Here is a 20,547-nt window from a genome sequence, read left to right as displayed (position 1 = left end):
TATTGTTTATTGGAAAATAATAAACAAGCATGATTCAAGCATGCTCTGATTTACATTCATACATATATGCATATCTGCACACGCACACACACACACACACACACACACACACACACAGTTGTAGTCATCATAGAAGTTCCCCATTCTCATCTATTCTAAATCTAGCCTGCATTTAACTCCAATGCCCATATGAAGAGGGGTTTTCTTGAATGTTATATAGTATATCAAAATCTATAAAACTTATTTATCAAATCATTCAATGAACCTCATGATGCCTCATGATGGTGGATAAAGGGGACCAAATTCCCTGTCAGAAATGGAGCAGCAAACATGCAGTGGAAAGTGATACTTCTATGATGGCTACTTCTGTACATGCATCAACACACACTCATACACAGGAACTCACATACCCACACACACCCAAACACACACATGCACACACACACATCAGAAAATACTCTGTTTTTACAGGTTTCCGGTTCTATACATCTTCCATTGTGATCCAAACGATCCTTTCTGGTTTTGACCCCAGTAAATAATCTTCGGTCCTGGTCCATGAGACCCACAGTATTAGTTGGTATGTGGAATAGAGTTAGCACTCTCTCATAATCACATCTGGTTCAGGTCTGTTTTAGCTGTAGTTCATTGCTGCTGGAGATGTAGGCCGGGTCAGTAGGGAGAAAACAGGACAGGTGTGTGTGTGGAACAGATCGGTCCGGGGGCCGGGTGCAGCAGGGCCTGGGGGAGGGGCTGGCTCTGAAACAGGGCGGGGCTGGAGTTTGAGGCGGCTCGCAGGGGGAAAGGGGACAGGGTTGCCATGGCAGCGGCGGCGGCGACAGAGAGTTGTCGCTGCAGGAGGCAAGAGGCCAGCGGTTTGGTCAAGTCCTGCTCCTTCCTCAGAGCCAGCCGAACCTGAGGAGAAAACACACACACACACACACACACACACACACACACACACACACAGTAAGCAGTAGTAGAAAATAGGCAGGTCTCTTGCCTTTGTATTTTTTCTTTAGTGAGTCAGTAAGAAAACAGAGAGGGATACAGCAGGGGAGACACAGCACTGCAAAAAATGACAAATTGTCAAGCGATTTTATCTTGTTTCCAAACTTATCAAGCTTGACTTGATGATATTTAGTCATAATTAGTCAAAAAATCTTGCAGATCTGGCAGATAATCTTGCTGGTTTCAATAAATTGCACTTGATATATGCAGATATAATATGACTTCTTTCAAGAAATCATCAGAGGCTAATTTGTTGAAAATTAGCTGCCAGTGCAGTAAGATGATTTCACTAAAAAAAATCCTTCCTAACCAATAACTTAACAAGTCTGACAGTTTCTGCAGTGAGGAGAGAAGGTTCTGGCACATGTGGTTCCAGTGGCAAAGGGTTTTAACCACTACACCATTTCTGGACACACAATCATTAACATCTAATCAAGACTGGCTCTCTTTGCTCATGTCGTCTCCCTTTGAGGTTGGAGGATTCTGCAACCCTCCTCTCTGGTGAATTTTGCAATAGATGCAGTGAGGCAAGATGCCTGGAGGAGGCTCTCGAGAATCAATCTGCGTATGCAAACACGATGAGGGGCGAACGTAAATCAAACGATAGCAGAGTACTCACTGCCTGGAAACTGTGGAGACGCTGGGTGGGAGTGTAGGGGCTGAACTTAGGCTTGGCTGGTTTGCCTGCTGCTCTGTCCTTGTGTCTCCTGCTGCTGATGTGCTGGAGAGGTGGAGAGACGCAGACACATAAACACAGAAAGACAGACAGCGACAGAGCAGACAAAGAAAGATAAAGCCACGGAAAAGAGATTCATCAGGGAAGAGGAAATTAAAGGAGACCTAATCAACAACTTGACAACTCTTGGAATGCTGATATTTCGTCGGCTCTGTCCATGAGCTTCGGAATATTCATGAGGGGCGGGTTTGAAAATCTTTTTGATTTTGATTGACAAGCGTAAACAGATGGCCATGCCTAGTGCAGCACACAATCAGTGGTGAACTGCTGAATATTCATGAGCACCTGGCCAAAGTTAACTTTTAAACAGTCCTGATTACGAGGACCAGCGCAGTGCATTCACATCACGCATGGCGATGCTAACAACATGCTCAGATGCTTGCTGAAATAGGCCAGGTTTAGTATCTTTGTGCTCATTATCTTGAGGGACGATCTGTGGGTTTAACTCACCTGCAGCGACAGGTGTGAGGTGTTCACATTTTGGGTGCAGTGAGACATGCTATAAAATATGCATGGTCCTGAATTGCCTGTCTGTAGTGCATGATGAATAAATGAATAAAGTGCTGATGTCTCTGTTGATGTCTTTGAGGCGGTATTCAGAACTCGGCTGTGTGAGCGGCATGACAGCTAACCTTTTCATAGCTTTCCATGCAGGAGAAGAATTAACAAGTATGTAACTCATGTGATTAGCCCACTGCTTGTGCCACCTACTCAACGCTCTCCCTAACTGATTAAGTTTTGGCCAATATAGCAACTATTCTCTTTGAAATGTGTCTCGATCAGTAGCATATAACAACTAACCTATTTAAACTGTGTTTGACCTTTGTTTTTGTGTGGATTTTCAACAACTAACCTGTTTGTGTTTTGATTTTCAGTAGGGATGCACCGATATGAAAAGTGTTGGTTGATACTGATTATCGATTGTTCAACAACATTGTTCCAAATCCAGCAAATACCTGACCTTTTATGGTTGTGAAGCCTGCCTATAACTTCAATGTTTAAATAACAAAAATGAAGAAAACCAAAATAAATAGGCCTACAATTTTTTGTGTGCAAAAGTATCTTATGAATAAATAAAAATCAAGTACCTGAACCACAAATAAAAAATAGCCATAAATTAAATTGGAATATATCAGATACACACATTCTTTTACAGTCCGTTGAACTTCAGGAGCAGACAGTTTGTGCTTTTGCCATCAAGGCCAATTAAATGTTAGTTTTAGTGTAGTAGACTAGGGAAGACAGTCCTGGATCCAGAACATGCAAACAACACAATTAAGAGCCCAGCTGTAATGTTTTCTTTAAAGATATGCACTTTGTTTACAGTGGATTTTATGAATTGCTTGTGCCAATGCAGGGAATCGGCTGTGATTAGTGCTCCAGTACATAAGTGCGCTCTGGTGTCTAGGAATGGGGGCTTCTGTGAGATATTCACCACAGTTGCTGCACGGATGCGCTCCTCCTGACCCCTCGCTGTCAGCTTGCCCGAGGACAGAGAAAGAGACGCAAAGAGATGGAGAGCTGGAGGTGGAGGCAGAGGAGGAGACGGGAAAAGAGAAGCCTCGACATCTCATTGAACATGTCGAACAGTACTCTCTACAACTCTACAAACTGCAGACAAATAGCAAAGACAGACCGGCCTAATATTTAGAAAATAAGCCCATATCTAGTTCAACCGCAAAATCCAGCCCAACAGTAAAGTCTATATAGGAAATGACCTGTTTCTACACTGTGCCCATCGACTCAGTGGCTAACAGGTCCAGACATTTCCAACTGTGTCTCAAGCATGTTGTTTTGGATCCACGTCAAAGAAATTATCTTTGTACCTCAGGTTCCAACATCATTGCGACACAGTAAAGTATTTATTAACTGCCTCTAAAAGCGTGTTTTTTGGCATTTTACTGTAACTCCACGCTTGCTGTCCGCCTCCTTGCTCGGGAGCTGACTCAGCGCTCCAAACAGGGGAATCACATCGGCAGCACATGCAGATGCATCAGAGGCACTTATCTCTCTGGTTAATTGTTCAAATGGAGAGAGGAGTGTAAGCATGTTCTCCACAAATCCCCAGTGATGGGTGCTTAGTGTCGCGAGTATGTCATAATCTGCAGCGAGTTCACACCTGAAAACTCTGCATTATGTAAAAGGTGCGATTCCAGATAGCAGTGGTGGCAGTCCCAACTGTAGCTGCAGAGTTTGTAGATGCAAATAAGCTAGTGGGGAATGTTTGAAGTGGTCCACTGTGTTTCAGCATAAAGTCACCTCATCACGCTCCACTGACATAGTATGCCTTCCTTAAGAGCTAATTGCAGTGTGTGTGCCATGCACTGTAAACTGGCAACGCTGCTGTCCTCCATAACATTAGCCATGTTTCTTGCTTTGTACCTCAATACGACATGCACTCTCGATGTCTCAATTTTCTATCTTTCAAAAATGCCATTGAATGCCAGTGAGATTGCCTCTGAGGTGTGAGACAATAACATTTGTGGTGTTGAAATATTTAACTGTGCTGCCTCCTAACAATCGGGGAGAACAACTGGTAATTTTGAAACCATCGGCTGATGACTGTGATTGTGTGAATTTTCACCAGTAGTAGGCTGATTACAGTAATCGGTGCATCCCTATTTTTCAGTGGACATTTTCAACAACTAACCTGTTTGAGCTGGGTCTCGGAGTTGACATGCACATCACAGATCTCACAGTGGAATGTTTTGTTCTGGAGTCCAGTTGATGACTCGGATGGCGTGGCCAACTTGGCCTTGACCCCCGACCTGGGGAAGGACTTGATGGCTCCATCCCCACTCCGAGCCTCCAGCATCGTCTTGTGCTTGGTGCCTGAGCAGGTACAAAGTCATCTCAGGGATTAAAGCTCAGGCCGAGATCAAACAGAGCAAAAGTAGAGGCTACATCAAACTAGGATTTAATTCAGGGTGTGTACACACTCCGAGTGAGAAAGTTTCTCACCGCTGTTGTGGGCCTGGAGCTGCGAGGCAGAGTTGACAGCCACCTTGCAGAGGGAGCAGTAGAGGAGCCGCATAGCTTTCTTTTCTTCCGTCTCCTCCTCTGCCTCCACCTCCACCTCTCCGTCTCTTTGCGTCTCTTTCTCTGTCCTCAGGCAAGGTGACAGGGAGAGGTCAGTGGGCAGCTTCAGGGTTTCAGCGGGGCTGCTGCTCGATGGTAGCACCTCTGAGGCAGGGGCCGGTGCTGGTGCTGGAGGATCTGCATTGAGACCAGAATAAAATAGAAAGATAGCAGATTAATAAGATAAAGTGGGTAGTGTGTGTGTGTGAGAGACAAAGAGAGATGGTGAGAGGAGGAGAAAGAAAGAGCAAGGGACAGAGTGCATATGGCGGTGTGTGTGTGTGTGTGTGTGTGTGTGTGTGTGTGTGTGCATGTGTGTGTGTGTGTGTGTGTGTATTTATAAGAGAGACAGAGAGAGAGAGAAAGAGAGAGAGAGGGGTGCTAAGGAGACAAACTTGAGCATTTTTCCACTTCTATCAAATTCCTGATTCCTGTTAATGCTTACACCTCAAAACATCAATTCCATTACTGAGAGAGCGATAAAAACACACCAGGCTACGGATGATTATGAGCTCTATCAACCTCTCTAATCTTACTAATAATCAATGATTTCCCCTAGGATCTGCTTCCCAGTACTTAAACGAACAGCTCTGTATGGAGACGATTTGGCTCTATTATCTTTTGTGAGACTGACTTGTAGAGGTTCCCCGGAGGAGAGCGCGCTGATTTAAGGATTCACGCCTTGCTAATAACAATGATTATCTCTGCCATGCTGAGTGGGTGTCTGTTTGTTACCATTGATTCCCCACTCGCAGAGGCCGACGAGGCTGTTTGCTAAAGTAATCTTCAGAGAGCTCTCCTGCTGTCTCATCCACTCCCGCAAAACTAACTCCAAACTGCAAATGATAACTCATTCTTGTTCTCCTGCTCGCGCGCTCTCTTGCAAACAAACTCCCTCATTTTGGCGGTGTCAATTATAATTCTTCAATCTCTCGCTCTTTTGCTCGCAGCAGAATTTATTATTTTCATTCCTTAACTCCCACACACATGCAAAAGCAGCACATCAAGACAAGCGTGTATGTACGCACACACACACACACACACACACACACACACACACATACATACACTCAGGTTGCAAAGCAGTTGACAAATGCTTCGACACACCCCCACACTTCTGCTGACATAGTTCCAGGCACACATGTACATGCTTGCACACACACACACACACGCACACACACACACACACACGCACACACAGACCACATTCTAAGCATTCGCTGTGTGTTTTTGATCTCAGGAGGCCATTGGATGAGGTTGGTAAATGTAGACATGAAGAAGGAGCAGAGGATAATGCTGAACCTTTAATCCCTACAGTGTGAGACCCAAAGCAGTGGGAGGCTTATCACATCAAAGAGTTAAAGTCGTGACAGGGAAAATAAGGTATGAACTGTACACTCAAAGATCCAGCCCTTTCATGCATTTGATGTCTACACACATTGAGCCACACACACACACACACACACATGCGCGTGTTACATCCACAGATGCGTGCGACACACAGACACAGACACACATGGAAGAATGCGTGCCCCCACACACACACAGCCACACACACACAGCCACACACACACACACCTCCTGATGCTGTGTCTGAGCTGCAGGGCTGTGAGCAGGGTGACGAGAGGATTTGCGACGTGGTTTCCTTGACGACTGGTTCAGAGGTCCTGATCTTAGAATCCAGGGCGTCCAGAGCTTTCAGCCTCTTGGCATGTTTGGTGCCGCTGTAATGAGACGAAGCCTGCGTCTGCGTACACAGCAGGCAAACAAGAAGGGCTTCAAGTCATTGCACACAATTATTTTGTAATGGATCATTTACAGTGTTTTAATTTTTTAACCTTAGACAAGCCTGCTGCCTTTGCTGTCTGAATCTATTTATGGAATCTATCTATGTATCTACAGTATCTATCCATCTATCTATCTGTCTATCCCCTTTCTATTTTTTTATTTATTTTTTATTTTACAATGCTTTAGGAATGACAAAGCCAATACAGTTTTTCATAATTGTTTACACACTAAAACTGGAACTTCGGACACAATCACTAAAACCTGAAACTCATTTTATCAAATCCCTAAACCAAGTCTGCAAACCTACAAGCACATTTTCTGCTTTTCACTCAGTTTGCAATTCTCTATCACACTTTTTGCAAAACACTACACACAGTAATGTGTAGTTTTCTCTCGTTCTCTACCTTAGGCACAACATTCAAAAACTAAAATCACGTGTTCATTTGGAAGCACTGCCATCCCAAATGCTAAATTAATTTACCCATTGGCAACATCCACTCATCACACATATAAACACTAATATCTGAATTGTTCACTCAGAAATCAGAGCTTTAGCACTATAAAAAAGGCCACAGGTGAGCTCTCTTGTTTTTGAGAACAATGTTGCAGTGAGAGCTAGAGGAAGAGTGACAGTAAGAGGAGGAAGAGGACAGGGACAAAGAGGACAAGGAGAACAGTTTTCTCAGATGAGATCTGGGTCACTTTGGTTCACCATGTGGTCCACATGGGTTGAGCATGAGGGAGGCTGGGCAGAGAGTCCAGACCAGCCTGAGCTTCACTGCTGCTTCCATCATCCAGACATTCAGAAATAGGACTACAGTATACTATAAAGAACAGTAGCATGGTGTAGAGAGTAGGCTACATGCCTGTTACACCTCTCTACCCCATGCTACTGTTCTTTATAGTATACTATAGTCCTACATATCACTAGGCCTGTGCTACTCAGTGATGGTTGGTCAATGTTACAGTAATGTGTCATTTCATATTGAAAAATTTTAATATTCTTGGACCATAGCCAATCACATCATGTTTTTAGATCTTCTTCAGAACTGAGAGACGCCCAGTCTGTGTGAACATGGCTTGTGATGTAGATGAGCTGCTGTGGTCAGACCCAAAGAGGAGGCAGGATGCAGCCTCATTTTTTTATCCTTTTTCTTTTTGTTTGTTTTTTTTTTATTTTTTTTACAGAAAACCATTTTTTTCTGTTTTTCTCCTACTGCATTGCATTTTGTATGTAGAACATTTCACATATCCAACATATATTCAAGTGTTGAAATAAAGAATTTGTGATTGAAATAAAGTATTTAGGCGTAACAATATTTGTGTATATATACATTACTGTAACAGCCTTTTACAATAGGCTGCTGTGCATAAGTCTACCTCTGAACATGCAATAGGCATAAGTCTACTGATGAAATATTCATAATAGTGTTTTCCGTTAAGCACATCAGTGTGTAGTCGGTTGTTAGAAAGATGTATTCATTTGATGGTTGTGTGTGTCATTTTATTGCAGAATAACATTTTGAAAAGAGATAAAATGGTTTTGATTTTGGTTAAGCATTGATTTCAAAGATGACACTTTTGCCAGCTTCAGCTCCTCAATGCAGTCTGAAGCCAGGAGGCCAAGATGGCAAAAGTTTGTACATGAATTACTATATATATATATATATATATATACTCTATATATGCTGTTAGTTAATGAACCACTGACATCAATATCGGCTGCCCCGGGTGACTAGTGATGTCTACTACTGTCACCCAGACAAAGATAACATTATCTTTTTCTTATTATGAGTTCTGCGTTGCACTTCCCAAGAAGTCATTTGTTCTGTTTGCAATATCGGCGGTGACAATGGATCCCCAGGGCAGCGAATATTAGTGGATACCCATGAGTCATACTGAGATATGTATCTTAAAAATGTATATGTTCTCCAAAGATGAAATATTAAAAGTGCCCACATTTCACGCGATGAAGATATTCACTCAGAGGTACTTTTATGAGGCAGCTCTAACACCTCAGAACCAGTAAAACAGCCCGACACAAAGGCAAGTCTCTTCAGCCACTAAACTGTCATGGCAGGGTGTGTTTGAGAAATAACAGCACCCTCAAAGAAAAACAATAGAAATGTGAGTTTCCCACACCACCCACCTCAGAGTTGAACCTCAGTCGGCAAACTCCACAGGAACTGGGCTTCCTCTTCAGGGGCGTGGCTACCCCAAAGCCTGGACCAATCAGGGCCTTGTGGACGTGATCCATCTGCAGCAACGGAGCAAGGGGTTAAGGTTGTGCAACATGTACAAGGTAGTGAAAGTCATCACTTAAAATGTTAATGATAGGCTATCTGCAAACTAATATGCACCTTTCAGGAGAGAGAAAAAAGAGTTAGGATTTCTTAGGGCAAAGGTTAGGGGTGAAGAAGGGGTTCAATCTGGGAGGAGGTTGTTTGGCGCCCAGTCACGCATGAACGCAACAGGAGGGTCAGTCCCGTAAGATATAGGCAGTGTGTAAATGACAGGCCTTGTGCTCTCGAGGCGTCTTTAGGTTCGCCCTAACAAGTTTAAAGGTCAAGCTGGCCTCGCCCGGCCCTGTTCTGAGGAGACCCTGCTGATGGTCTTTCCACCCTGACAGTTATAAATGAAGGTGGGGTTTTGAAACATTCCTAGCAGGGGGAATTCATGGTGTTGTGCACTTTTAAAAGAAGGCATTTTACCTTTCAGAAATGACCAAAGCTTTGTGGTTTTCAAATCACGTGTGGTGTTGTGGTGTTTGTGTTGCCCTGTAACTTGAACACACAAAAGGTAACTAACTAATGATAAAATCATGGACCTCTCACCCCTATAGAACGCTAGACTGGGTTTCTTTACGAGCATAAAGAAACAGGCAGTATAACGACCCAATGATGTCTATGCATTTGTGTGTGTGTGTGTGTGTGTGTGTGTGTGTGTGTGTGTGTGGGCACATAAACTATACCAGTATCTGACCACACTGCACAGTGTGCTTCTGGACATTACCTGCTGGAAGGTTTAATGGGCACATTTACTCACTACAATAAAATCCAGCCGGCCTATGTGGAGCAAAACAAAGCTATTACCTATGGTGAAATGGAGGGAGCCATATAGTACGTGATTAATCAGTCATAACCAGTAGGCTATATGGAAATCTGGCTAGGACTGATGCAGAAATGTATACTGTGCTATGGGTCGGCCAACTAGTGCTATGAGGTAGAGGAACTTACAGTACTGAATTGGCGGTTTTTCCTGTTTCCTTCATGACACAGATGTGTGTGTGCGTGTGTGTGTGCGTGTGTGTGTGTGTGTGTGTGTGTGTGTGTGTGTGTGTGTGTGTTCGTCAGTGTGTGATCCCTCTTGTAATCTTTGATCATTGTTCTAGAGGACGGCATTGGACTGTACCAGTCACTGGTCTCTATCTCTCTCCTCTTATCTGGAGCTGTTGGTGAATGTTAAACACCCATTACTCAACCACATAGTTTTATATGAAATCACTTACAGTTCTTGTGTGTATTATATGGAAATTATAAGTCATGTAATCATAAAACTTAAAAAATCATATAATCATAAATTAGAAGCCAGTAATATCCATAAACTGGAAATGAATAGTGGACGTCATACAAAAGATATGTAAAGTGGCCATATTCATATTAAGATGTATGGGGATCTGACCGCATTAATCTGAAGATTAGTCAAAACATTTTCTACATGGGCGAAAGCCTGTCTCCTTCCCTCCCACTATCTGCTCCCTCCTCACCCCCAGCCCCCCAGGCTCCTATAACACCATCTGACCTTCCCTCACACATTCCACACACCTCACCCCTCCATCTGCTCCCCTCTGAACCCTCTGCCTCCCTCCCTACACCTCTCCCCTCCTCTCTGTCTGATCAAAGTCACCTTCATTCCTCCCCAAGGACCCGCTGTCTTATCCATCACTCCCACTCCAGCGAGCACCTGTGGCAAAGTCATACTGCCCTCTCCTCCTCTCGCCTTCTTACTCTCTCTCTCTTCTGTCTTGCTCCTGTACATATGCACATGTGCTCAAATGTGCACACACACTCACTGTATCACCTGTATCAACCAAGTCATTGCTGTCTTTCTCCCTCCCCTCCTACCTACCAAGCACTACCTCTGCATCTGCCCATGAATATCAATGGGCAGGATGGATTATATAATACATAAATACAACATCCAATATATGACATGGATTGTAATGAGTGCGTTCCTTCTAGAAATCTCCTCACACACAGCAGTGGTGTTGTGTCAGACACGCTCTGCCCCAGGGAATGAGTTATGGCTGCAACATATGGCCAAGTGAAGCAAAGCAGACTTTTACCTGGAGCGCAGTCAACAGCCTCAATATTTATAATAATGAATGTTCCTGGATTTACATTGTGTACCAGCGTGACAGTTTATGGGCGAGTGCATGACGTCAGGGCCTAATAGGAGCAGTTACGATGAACGAGCGGGTGCGGTTGTGTCTTTGTGATTTAAATGATTATTCATTTGGACAAAATAGCGCCCTGTTGTCTCCGTCCCAAAAGAAACACGCAGCAAACCTTGTCAAACCGCAAGCCAAGCTGCCCAGTGAAGCCCCCATTAGAAGCACTGGATCTGTGGCTCACGACAACCAGACACACATCCACATCCACACACACACACACACACACCCTAGTAACCATGACAACCCACATGTGGGCACCAAACAAACTCCTAGGCAGAGCTTTACAGTTGCAGAAACAGACACAGACACACACACACACACACACACACACACACACACACACACACATTTACAGGAGAAAATGCAGGCAGGCAGAGTTCAGCTGTGTGCCCACTTACTTAACACCCACAGGTTCAGATCAGCAGCAGTGTAAGAGAGTAAGAAGATTCCCATTACACTATAGAGCGCTTTCTGATTAGAAGACAATATCAGTGCTTTTGACATGTGCTCTGCATCATTCTTGCCTTGATAGACCATAGTTCAGCATGCTTTTCCATTATAGAGATTATCTATTAGTCATTTTGGCCATAGGTTTCCTTTTACACTACCTGAAAATACCTTAAACACCTTGAAATCCCTCCAAAGTCATGACATTTGAAGAAAATGCTCTGCTTACCTCGGACTTATCCTGTTTTAATTACTAATACATTATCTAAATTGGAGGAAGAGGAGGCTCTTGCTATGCCACAATTGAGCAACATTTACATTTTATATTTCAGGCATTTGGCCGACGCTCTTTTCCAGAGCAACTCACGATGAGTGCAACAGTAGAATAAGCTCACATTCCTAGATCTCCAAAATAACAAGCAACCAATACTAAGGAGTGCAAGGGCCAGGGCCTCGTACAGCACCGGCAATATTCCTGTGATTGTAGAATGATCATGTAAGAAAGAAGAGCTATTAAATGGAGAAATGGAATAAAATGAAAGCTAAGGAGAGAGACTGAAACTATTTTTAGGCAGCAATTAGAGTGAATAGAGAGGGGATGTGACTCAGTGGGGAGAGGGTGGTGTGAGATACTTGAAGAGATGTGTTTTTTTTTTTTTTTCAGCTGATGGAAACTGGGGAGTGAGTCTACTGCTGTGGAGTGGGAAGGTCATTCCACAATGGGGGGAGCCAAGGAAAAGTGAATCAGGTTAACAAGCCATTTTGATCAAATATGGACATTTTTGATTTTTATTTGTGGTAAGGGAGGGAGGTAACAGAAAAAAGGGAGAAAAAGAAAAAGAGAGTGTCAGAGGAGAAAGTGATAGAGAGATGAGGCATTGCAAAATATTGAAAGCGAGGTAAAGTGCATGAGAGGCTGGGTTATGGGAAAAATGACAGTGGGAGACAAAGTGGAAAATACATATGAAGAGAGAGGTGAAGTGGAGAGGGAGATGGAGCAGGAGCAATAGAAAGAAAGTGGATGGGATGGATGAGAAGATTGGAGAGAGGAGTGAGGAGAGCAGGGTGAAATGGAATGGGAGGGGACCGAGACCCAGACCAATGTCTGTTTAGCTTCTCATCAGCTGGCAGAATGGCTCTCTGACAAAGAGAGAGGTTACACACACACACACACACACACACACACACACACACAAACAGACAAACACACAGTCTGGCAAATGCAAACACATATACACAATCCTCTCTCCTCCCAAGACCCTCAATTTCTCTCTCTCTCTCTCTCTCTCTCCCTCTCTCTATCTCTCTCTCTCTCTCTCCTAAACACATCCGCATGTAAGAGCACATCATGGTTTAGAAATGAGACAAAAGTAAAGAGAGGGGAGGAAATGAAATGAAAATGGTAAATTTTGCTTCAGCCAGTCTCAGTGAGGGGGTTCAGAGTGGCTTTCAGCCTTTTGTTTCATCTTAAGAGGGTTTGCAACTGGTGAGTGGACCGAAAAAAGAAAACAAAATCCATCATAATGCTTTCTTGGCTCCCTTGGTTACTTCCATGCGCTCACAACAAACGTATGCACACAAAGAAAAGCAGACAGTGTTAAAGTCTTAGAAATGCGATGCCAACATAATTTTTACTGTGAGAAAATACACCTGAACCATTTAGCTATATTTCATAGTTCATACAGTCAACCTGGAAAAAACATAAGTTCGTACGTCACAACTGAACAGCCAGTCTAGTAAGAAGTACAAGCCGATCCCCCAGTAGAGCAGACATCAGCCCTCGCCCCTTGCCTGACACCGCAACTCTCCTCAGAGCTTTATTTCTCTCCACCTTCTACCCGCTGTGAACTCACCCTTCACAAACACAGAGGCAGACAGCTCTAAGAAAAGCTTAGTGTGAACACACCAAGGATCCAGCTCCACCCCCCAGGTTGTGCGGAAATGTCACCGCTCTCTGCATCACAAGTGATATATTTGGAAAGGTGTAGGCAGCGCACTCATGCATCTGTGTATTGAAAATAACCCGACACAGGCAGAATAAACCCACATATTATTCCATCAAACAAACTTACCACCTCCACTAACAGGAGAAAGTGTGATAAAATAAATGATTGGGGTTCTGAGAAAATGGCAAGAGGGTACAGTCGGTGAAAGAGCGGTTACCATGGCAGTGGCGATGAGCTGACATTACTCACGTCACTGAATCCGGGCAGCAGGTGGAAGGGAAGGAGGGGCTTCAGGTCCGGGGAGGGCGGGGTCCTGCCCACCGCCGGACGGGCCAGCGGGGGCAGAGCGGTCTGACACACATTACCTAGGAGACAGCAGGGTGAGACAGGCAGGCAGATAATGATCATTCACATGCAGGTGAATGACTGGATGCAAATGAGGTGTTACCTTTCTAGAATAACGTGTTATGAAAACTGATAGATCAGAGGGAAATAAATAAAAGAGAAAATAAAGTTGCTCTAACAAATGAACATATAGTCTATTAGACTGTCTCCTCTGTGGTAAAGATAAAGTGATCTTGGATCTGAGTGGACTTGTTTCAGTATCTGTGTTTCAAAAGCCCACTCATCCACATTGGCAGTGATTGTCACAGTCAAGTCCTGCATAAATCTACCCTGCATTTGTATTTGTTTTTTATTTATTTTATCATTTATTTATTTTCAAATTGTTCTTCTTGAGCAGTAAGATGTGGAACGTTTATGATGGCTGCAGCTTTACCTGCAATAAGACTGGGTAGAAATGTATTAATACCAATACATGAAATTAAATCACCGTTCTAAAACGATTTTTTGATACCTTTCTATATTGAATGAATAGCACAATTCATTATGAGAGTATTATGCTTTTCTGAATGAGATATGAACTGAGCTCAGTTGATTTTTATTATACTGTAAATTCATAACACTATTATTAATCCAACATGGAAATCATAAAGACCTTTTACTACCCAGAGAGTGACACTAATGTCATGCATTGTATGAGAGCTTTCCTTCATGTCATGGGGGAGCCCAATGTGCTCTTAACACAGGAGGAAATGAATGGGTAATCAAATAAGCTACATAGTTGCAAACTACAACTTTGGACAAGGTGCATGCACGGGCACACACACACACACACACTATCAAACTCCCATACAAGTACACACACACAGTATTGTAATTATAGTCACACACACACAGACACATACAGGCACATTATATGAATACACTTCCACACAAGCATGAACACACACGCACGCGCACACACACACACACACACACACACACACACACACACACACACACACACAGAGTTCTGATTCAATGAGGCCATTAAAGTGCTGTGTGATTAGCACTTGTTTGTGTTGCCAGTCCTGATTATGGAGGGTTGTTTTGTATTTAGCATTTTCTCTGAGCTTGATTACAGTTTGATTCAGGACCAACCCGCATGTGTAATCATAATAATCACAATCTCAACGCACACCCATCCGCTCCACCATTAGCCTGACTGCCTATAACTAGCTATGTCTAAGTGTGCGTGCGTGTGCGTGTCCGCGCGTGCCTGTGTGTTTCTGAGTCTGAGCTCACTGACTCCTTGACTGCACCACACACTGATGTCGTTTTTGTGCGAAATGACAAGAATTTGTTAGATAGTTACAAGAAACAGGTGTTTGAGATCAGAGGCTGGATATATACGCATGCACGCGCGCACACACAGACACACACACACACACACACACACACACACACACACACACGCATTCCTATCTCTGTCAAACACACATTGAGGATCTGAAGCGGTCAGGCGGTGTGAAAAGGTGTGTTGAGGATAGTTGTAACAGAGCAGTTGCCCTTTAAAGTAATGAGAAATCAGCATGCAACTGTTCATTATTCATTTGTGCAATCCAAAAAAAAGAACTTGCTTGAAGTAAAAACACGAATAACTACTCCTAATCTAGCTAGCATATGTACAGGTATGCTCCCTAATGAAAAATCTCTATAATAATCCTATAGGGAATTTCAGTAGGCTACTCCACAGTGAATTTTCGTGACCTTATCTTACTTCGTAGCTATAGTATTTCATTTTTTTTTAATCTCCAATGACATTTTCTGTGTTCTGCTACAGTTCTCTGACCTGTAGTTTTGCTATGATATGTAACGCCTATAGTATCCCTCTTAAATAGTTCGTACGGGCTATTGGAAATAAGCGCAACAAAGAAGCTGCAAAATAAAAAAAAATAAACCTACATCACTTAATCTGAGCGTTTAATGTTACGAGGTGCGGTGAATGAACCGCAGTATCTCTACCTCTGTGTATTCCAGTGTGCAGGTGACTGACTTCAGTCCAGCGAAATAAAGCTTACATCCATTTCAACATAGCAACAAGTGCTTCCCCTGCGCTATTATCAACCAAAAACTTAAAATCATTTGCATTTTTACACAAGATAACGGATCGTTTACTTACCAAAATACATGACGGCACCTATTGAAATCCGACGGTTGACTGTAAGGTAAAAGTCTCTCTCATCTCCAGGCACAGAAGAGGCACGCGCGTTCTCCTCCACTCCCCCTGTCTCTTCTCTTTCTCTCTCTCTCTCTCTCCTGCACCAACGATGCTGCTCCTTCTCATCTGGATTCCCTCCTCCCAGCTACCCGCCCCCTCTCCTCCTCCTCTTCCTCCTCCTCCTCCTCCTCCAACTCCTCTCCAGGATTCGTGCTCAAGAAGACACACACCACTGCTCTTGGCTTCTAGATCCTCTGCATATCTGTTTTTTTCATACAGTAGATACAGGGAAGTGACCTCAGTGTGTGTACTACCCCTAATTAGTTCTACAAGGCAGCTACCCTCCTTCCCCCCCTACATACACGCACACACACACACACACACACACACACACACACACACACACACACACACAGAGGGATACATTTTGGTATGAAATAGCAGATGTTTAGCATATACATATCTTATTCACACATATATAGCATGCAGTCCATATGTCCATATGCCAACACTTTTATCCAAAGCGCCTTACAGTCACATAAGTGGATTCATTTTTAGCTTGGGGGTCCCCACTGGGAATCAATCAAACCCTGGCAGTGTTAATGCCTTGCTGAACCCATTGAGCTATACAATATGCATCACAACATACAGCGGCAAAACATTCATCGATCAATCAGCAATAAAGGAGAAACCATATTCTGTTTTTTATACTAAAGTAACATGTTCAGTGTTGCAGGTAATATTAGATATTAAAGTCAGGAGAGGTCAGTGTCTGAGAGTTGCAGGAAAGGGGGAAATCCCTCCTCACTCGGTGATTCACTCCCTCCAGGCCACAGAGCGACTGTGTCTGCAGGCTTCCCTCCCAGCCTGTTGGCTTTGGAAGGACAACTGTGTTTTCATGCTAAAGCGTTTCACATCCTCACTGCGTTCCTCCTGGGCCTGGTATTTTTAGATGTGTCCCGGAGCTTTCGCTGTGTTGGGAGGAAACCACACGCAACACACACACACGCCAGTCCAGCTGAAAACATCACAGACATGTACACGTACACGGGCATTTATGCAGGCATATACATATATGCATATGCATGTGCTCACTCACACTTAAAAGGACTCATTATGTCTCTCTTACGCTCTTTCTCCCGCTCTCTCTCTCTCTCTCTCTCTCTCTCTCTCTCTCTGATGCTCTCACACGCACACAAGCACACACATCCTTAGGGAGTTAAAATGTTCTGTATCTTGGCTGTATGACCTTGGTTCAACTTTCCTGTCCTCCGCTCCAACCATGTTTCCCCCAGTGTCAGGAAAATGGACAACAACATGTGTTTTCCTATATTATATCACTCCAGGGAGATTTAGCTCAGTAACACTGGCAATTCAACAAGCTGTTGTCCTCGATGCATGCATTGCCTCTCTGTGTTCTTGCGCTTGAATTAACATGCCTTTGAATTAATGCTGCACATGAAAGGGGAGCATAATTCTGATTAGAGACTAACACAGTATACAGAGCAGTCAGACTAGATAATGGATCCCAGAATCTCTACAAAACAAACTCCAAAACATCCATTGATGTATGCTGAAATAGAACAAAAGCATGGGACATATACAGTGTATATAGGCTCCATTCAGGATCACTCAGTGAAATATGATGGGTTTGTAAATATAAGTGCACACACACTTAGAATAGAGTCCTAAGTGGAACTTTAAAGTGAAGAATAAGCGTTGAGTCATGATGCACAAGGCCTATCTCCTGGGTGAGCCATTTCATTTGGACTGTACCTCCATCCAACAGCTCCATGGAACAAAAGCAGGGAAGGAGAAAAATACACACATGGAAATATCTGCTCATAAACTCAATTTAACGCCCCTTTTGTCACTTACTGTATTGCCAGACGCTTTGTGTTCCTTTGAGAAAGAGCAGAGCACTTTTAGGGGCTGGGTGGTATTATTGCTTTTTTCCTGCCCTGGAAGGAACAGCTGAGAGGTTTCTCTTCCCCCAAAGCTAAGCCTTGTCTCGGAGTCAGGGGCCACGAAGCTCGGAGTCCATATTCTAGTTTTAGCCAGGTGTCTTCCTTCCTCAAGCGTCTGCTCAGGAGTTGTGCCAAGGTAAGAAATCATCTTTGAAGTGGTGGTGTGAAACTTGGTTCTGATTGATACTATGTTTGGCCAACTAATAGATCTGTGGTTAGGGCAGCTCTGGGTTACAGGTGAAACTGGGGAAAAGTCAAATCCTGTGAGCAGAAACATGGGATAAAACAATCTAATGTGCTAATGTTCTCGCTCCCACCCTAATTTGCATCATTAAATTAGAAATTTAGTTTCAAGGGTCTGGGGTGTGGGATTTATTAAAATGTAATTTTGCTGAGGTGGGATAGCCAAGACCACATCTGCACCATATTCTGTTACTGTTTTTTTACTGCTTTTATTGTCTATGTTGTTTGCAAGGTTTGTATTGATTGTCTTGTCTTGTTACTTGTGGTGAAGCCAAAGACAAATTTCCACATCGTGGTCAATAAAAAAAAAGTTTTTGTAATGTGATTGCAAAAGTTATGCAATGTAATGTGCTAATGCGATTGCAAGTTTCCATTTATTGACTAAATATTATCTTGCTTCTCACTCAGTTTGTCAAGTCAAGTTTATTTATATTGCCCTTCGTCACAGGCATGTCTCAAAGGGCTTTACATACTATATCATATACATGTTATATACCCTCATACATCATAAACATACGTACATATATATATACTACACATACTACATTAAATACCATACTACATCTTACCATACCATACTACTCTCTTCTCCAGACATCATCAGGTATCTATGGATGTGTCAAATTACTGAGCCTGCATTTAAATGTGCCAATAGGATCATCTTTCACACAGGCTCATCCAAAGCAATATGTTAATGACAGTCATTGTCCTGTCTGAAGCTTGTTTTACACTGTTTTTGGTCTTGTGTATCAGCTGAGGACAGCACTCAACGCATCACTTTACACCTGCAGCTATTTAGCATCATAGACTCACAGACAAACACTGCGGCTGTCATGGCAACTGAGGTATGTAATATTATGTTAAGTGGACTGACGCCGAGGCTCTCGGCTCTGTTTGTCGCTGGCAACCTGTTTAATTGCATGCCAGAAAGGAATCTTCTGACCCCAGCTGAGCCCTGAATATGGAGAGCCAAGCACAACAGGCTGTGTTATGATATTAGCCACTTTTAAAGGAGTTAATTGGGCAGAGTTTATGGATAGGTAACACACGCATGCACACACAAACACGCACACACACACATATACACACACACACAGAGAGCAAGGGAAAGCGCTTTTTAGGACACTTTAAACTCATAACGAGCTGAGCTGAGACTGAAAGCGTGAGAGTCTTCAAGCAGGACTGATTACCATACTCTTAAACGCTCTGTCTGAAATCACCTCCAGGCAGTAATCCACCTCTCAGCTCGTTTTCAGCTCTCTCCGCTGCGTATTTTGGGGAGTGGAGAGTCTGAACACAACCACCCATCAACTCACCTCTCCCTTTGATTGGTCGCCATAACAACATCACCATGGTAATCTGCATGCCATTGACTTTGATTCTATTTATGTGGTGATGTCAGCTGATGTTGAAATGTCGAATTTTTGTGTTCTCCACTGACATACATTGACAGGTGCCAGATGACGATGGAGAAATGGAGGTTTGCGCGCACACATGTATTTAAACGTACATTTGTTCATGTGTATGCATGCACGGATGCAGGCACACACACACACACACGCGCGCACACAATTACACAACCCCCCCACGCAGTAAATCACCATGTTTGACAGACTGTGGTAACTTTTAATGGGGGCACACAAATGTAGCTGTCAGTAGCAGGTTCAGGTTCATGGAGAATGGATCCATTGTAGTTGTCAGATTCGCTGTACAACATACCCCACCATGCCCCGGGTGTTGGGGGAGGACAGCATTTAGAGAATAAAATAATATTTGATAGGTTCCACTCACTCCTATGGTCTCCTTCATTCCTACTGTCTAGAGAAAAAGACAGAGAGAGAGAGAGAGAGAGCATGGATGTCTGTGAGTGTGTATGTGAATGTAAGTGTGTGTTAAAGGAAGTCAGAGAAAGTCTACTGAGTCAGAGAGTCAGAGGGCAGGAGAGGGAGAGAGAGAGAGAGAAAGGCAAGTGAGCTGATGGATCCCACAAGAATCCGAGCGGGATAGAGGGATACAGGGATAGGTCCATGCTCCCTAGGGTCAAAGGCCATGGGAACAACAGACGTCACAATAAAACCCTATGCGGGTGCGATGTTGCCACAGTAAATACTTGGACGACAAGATGCCCTGCAGAGTGAAAACCTGCAGGAGGAAGAATCGCAAATGGGAGATGCACGGCTCCATCTTGGCGTTAAAGCCACCGTGCCACTCATCACTTAAGCATGTACGAGTCCTGGTTTTTAGACGCACGTTTTACAGGCTACACATGTCAAGTGGCATACGGGTAATAGCCGCCACATGTCCGTGCTAAATCCACACTTTCCAACCGCTGTGAAGGC

The 20,547-nt window shown here is 43.6% G+C and overlaps 1 protein-coding gene across 1 annotated transcript; it reads right to left on the bottom strand.

Moving 5' to 3' along the window:
- LOC139919345 (zinc finger protein 385D-like) lies at positions 1-16,063 on the bottom strand. Its single transcript, XM_071909063.2, has 8 exons — positions 15,960-16,063; positions 13,706-13,821; positions 8,760-8,867; positions 6,401-6,569; positions 4,706-4,960; positions 4,395-4,576; positions 1,628-1,729; positions 1-912 (listed from the first exon to the last, which is right to left on the bottom strand). Exons 1-8 carry the CDS (start codon positions 15,967-15,969, stop codon positions 670-672), a joined length of 1,185 nt encoding a protein of 394 aa, XP_071765164.1. The 5' UTR covers positions 15,970-16,063; the 3' UTR covers positions 1-669.
- Positions 16,064-20,547: the final 4,484 nt, after the last annotated feature.

This window comes from Centroberyx gerrardi, chromosome 19, assembly GCF_048128805.1.
Source record: "Centroberyx gerrardi isolate f3 chromosome 19, fCenGer3.hap1.cur.20231027, whole genome shotgun sequence".
NCBI classification, from domain to species: domain Eukaryota; kingdom Metazoa; phylum Chordata; class Actinopteri; order Beryciformes; family Berycidae; genus Centroberyx; species Centroberyx gerrardi.
Note: the sequence above shows the minus strand (reverse complement) of the source record. Positions and strands in the feature narration are given on the sequence as shown.

What these genes read in the sequence shown, in the direction of transcription:
- LOC139919345 (XM_071909063.2), bottom strand. An exon ending in CTCAGACACAGCATCAGGAG is followed by an intron (nt 4,961 to 6,400) that starts GTGTGTGTGTGT and finishes GTCTCAATGCAG; the next exon opens with ATCCTCCAGCACCAGCACCG. An exon ending in GCTCCAGGCCCACAACAGCG is followed by an intron (nt 4,577 to 4,705) that starts GTGAGAAACTTT and finishes GTACCTGCTCAG; the next exon opens with GCACCAAGCACAAGACGATG.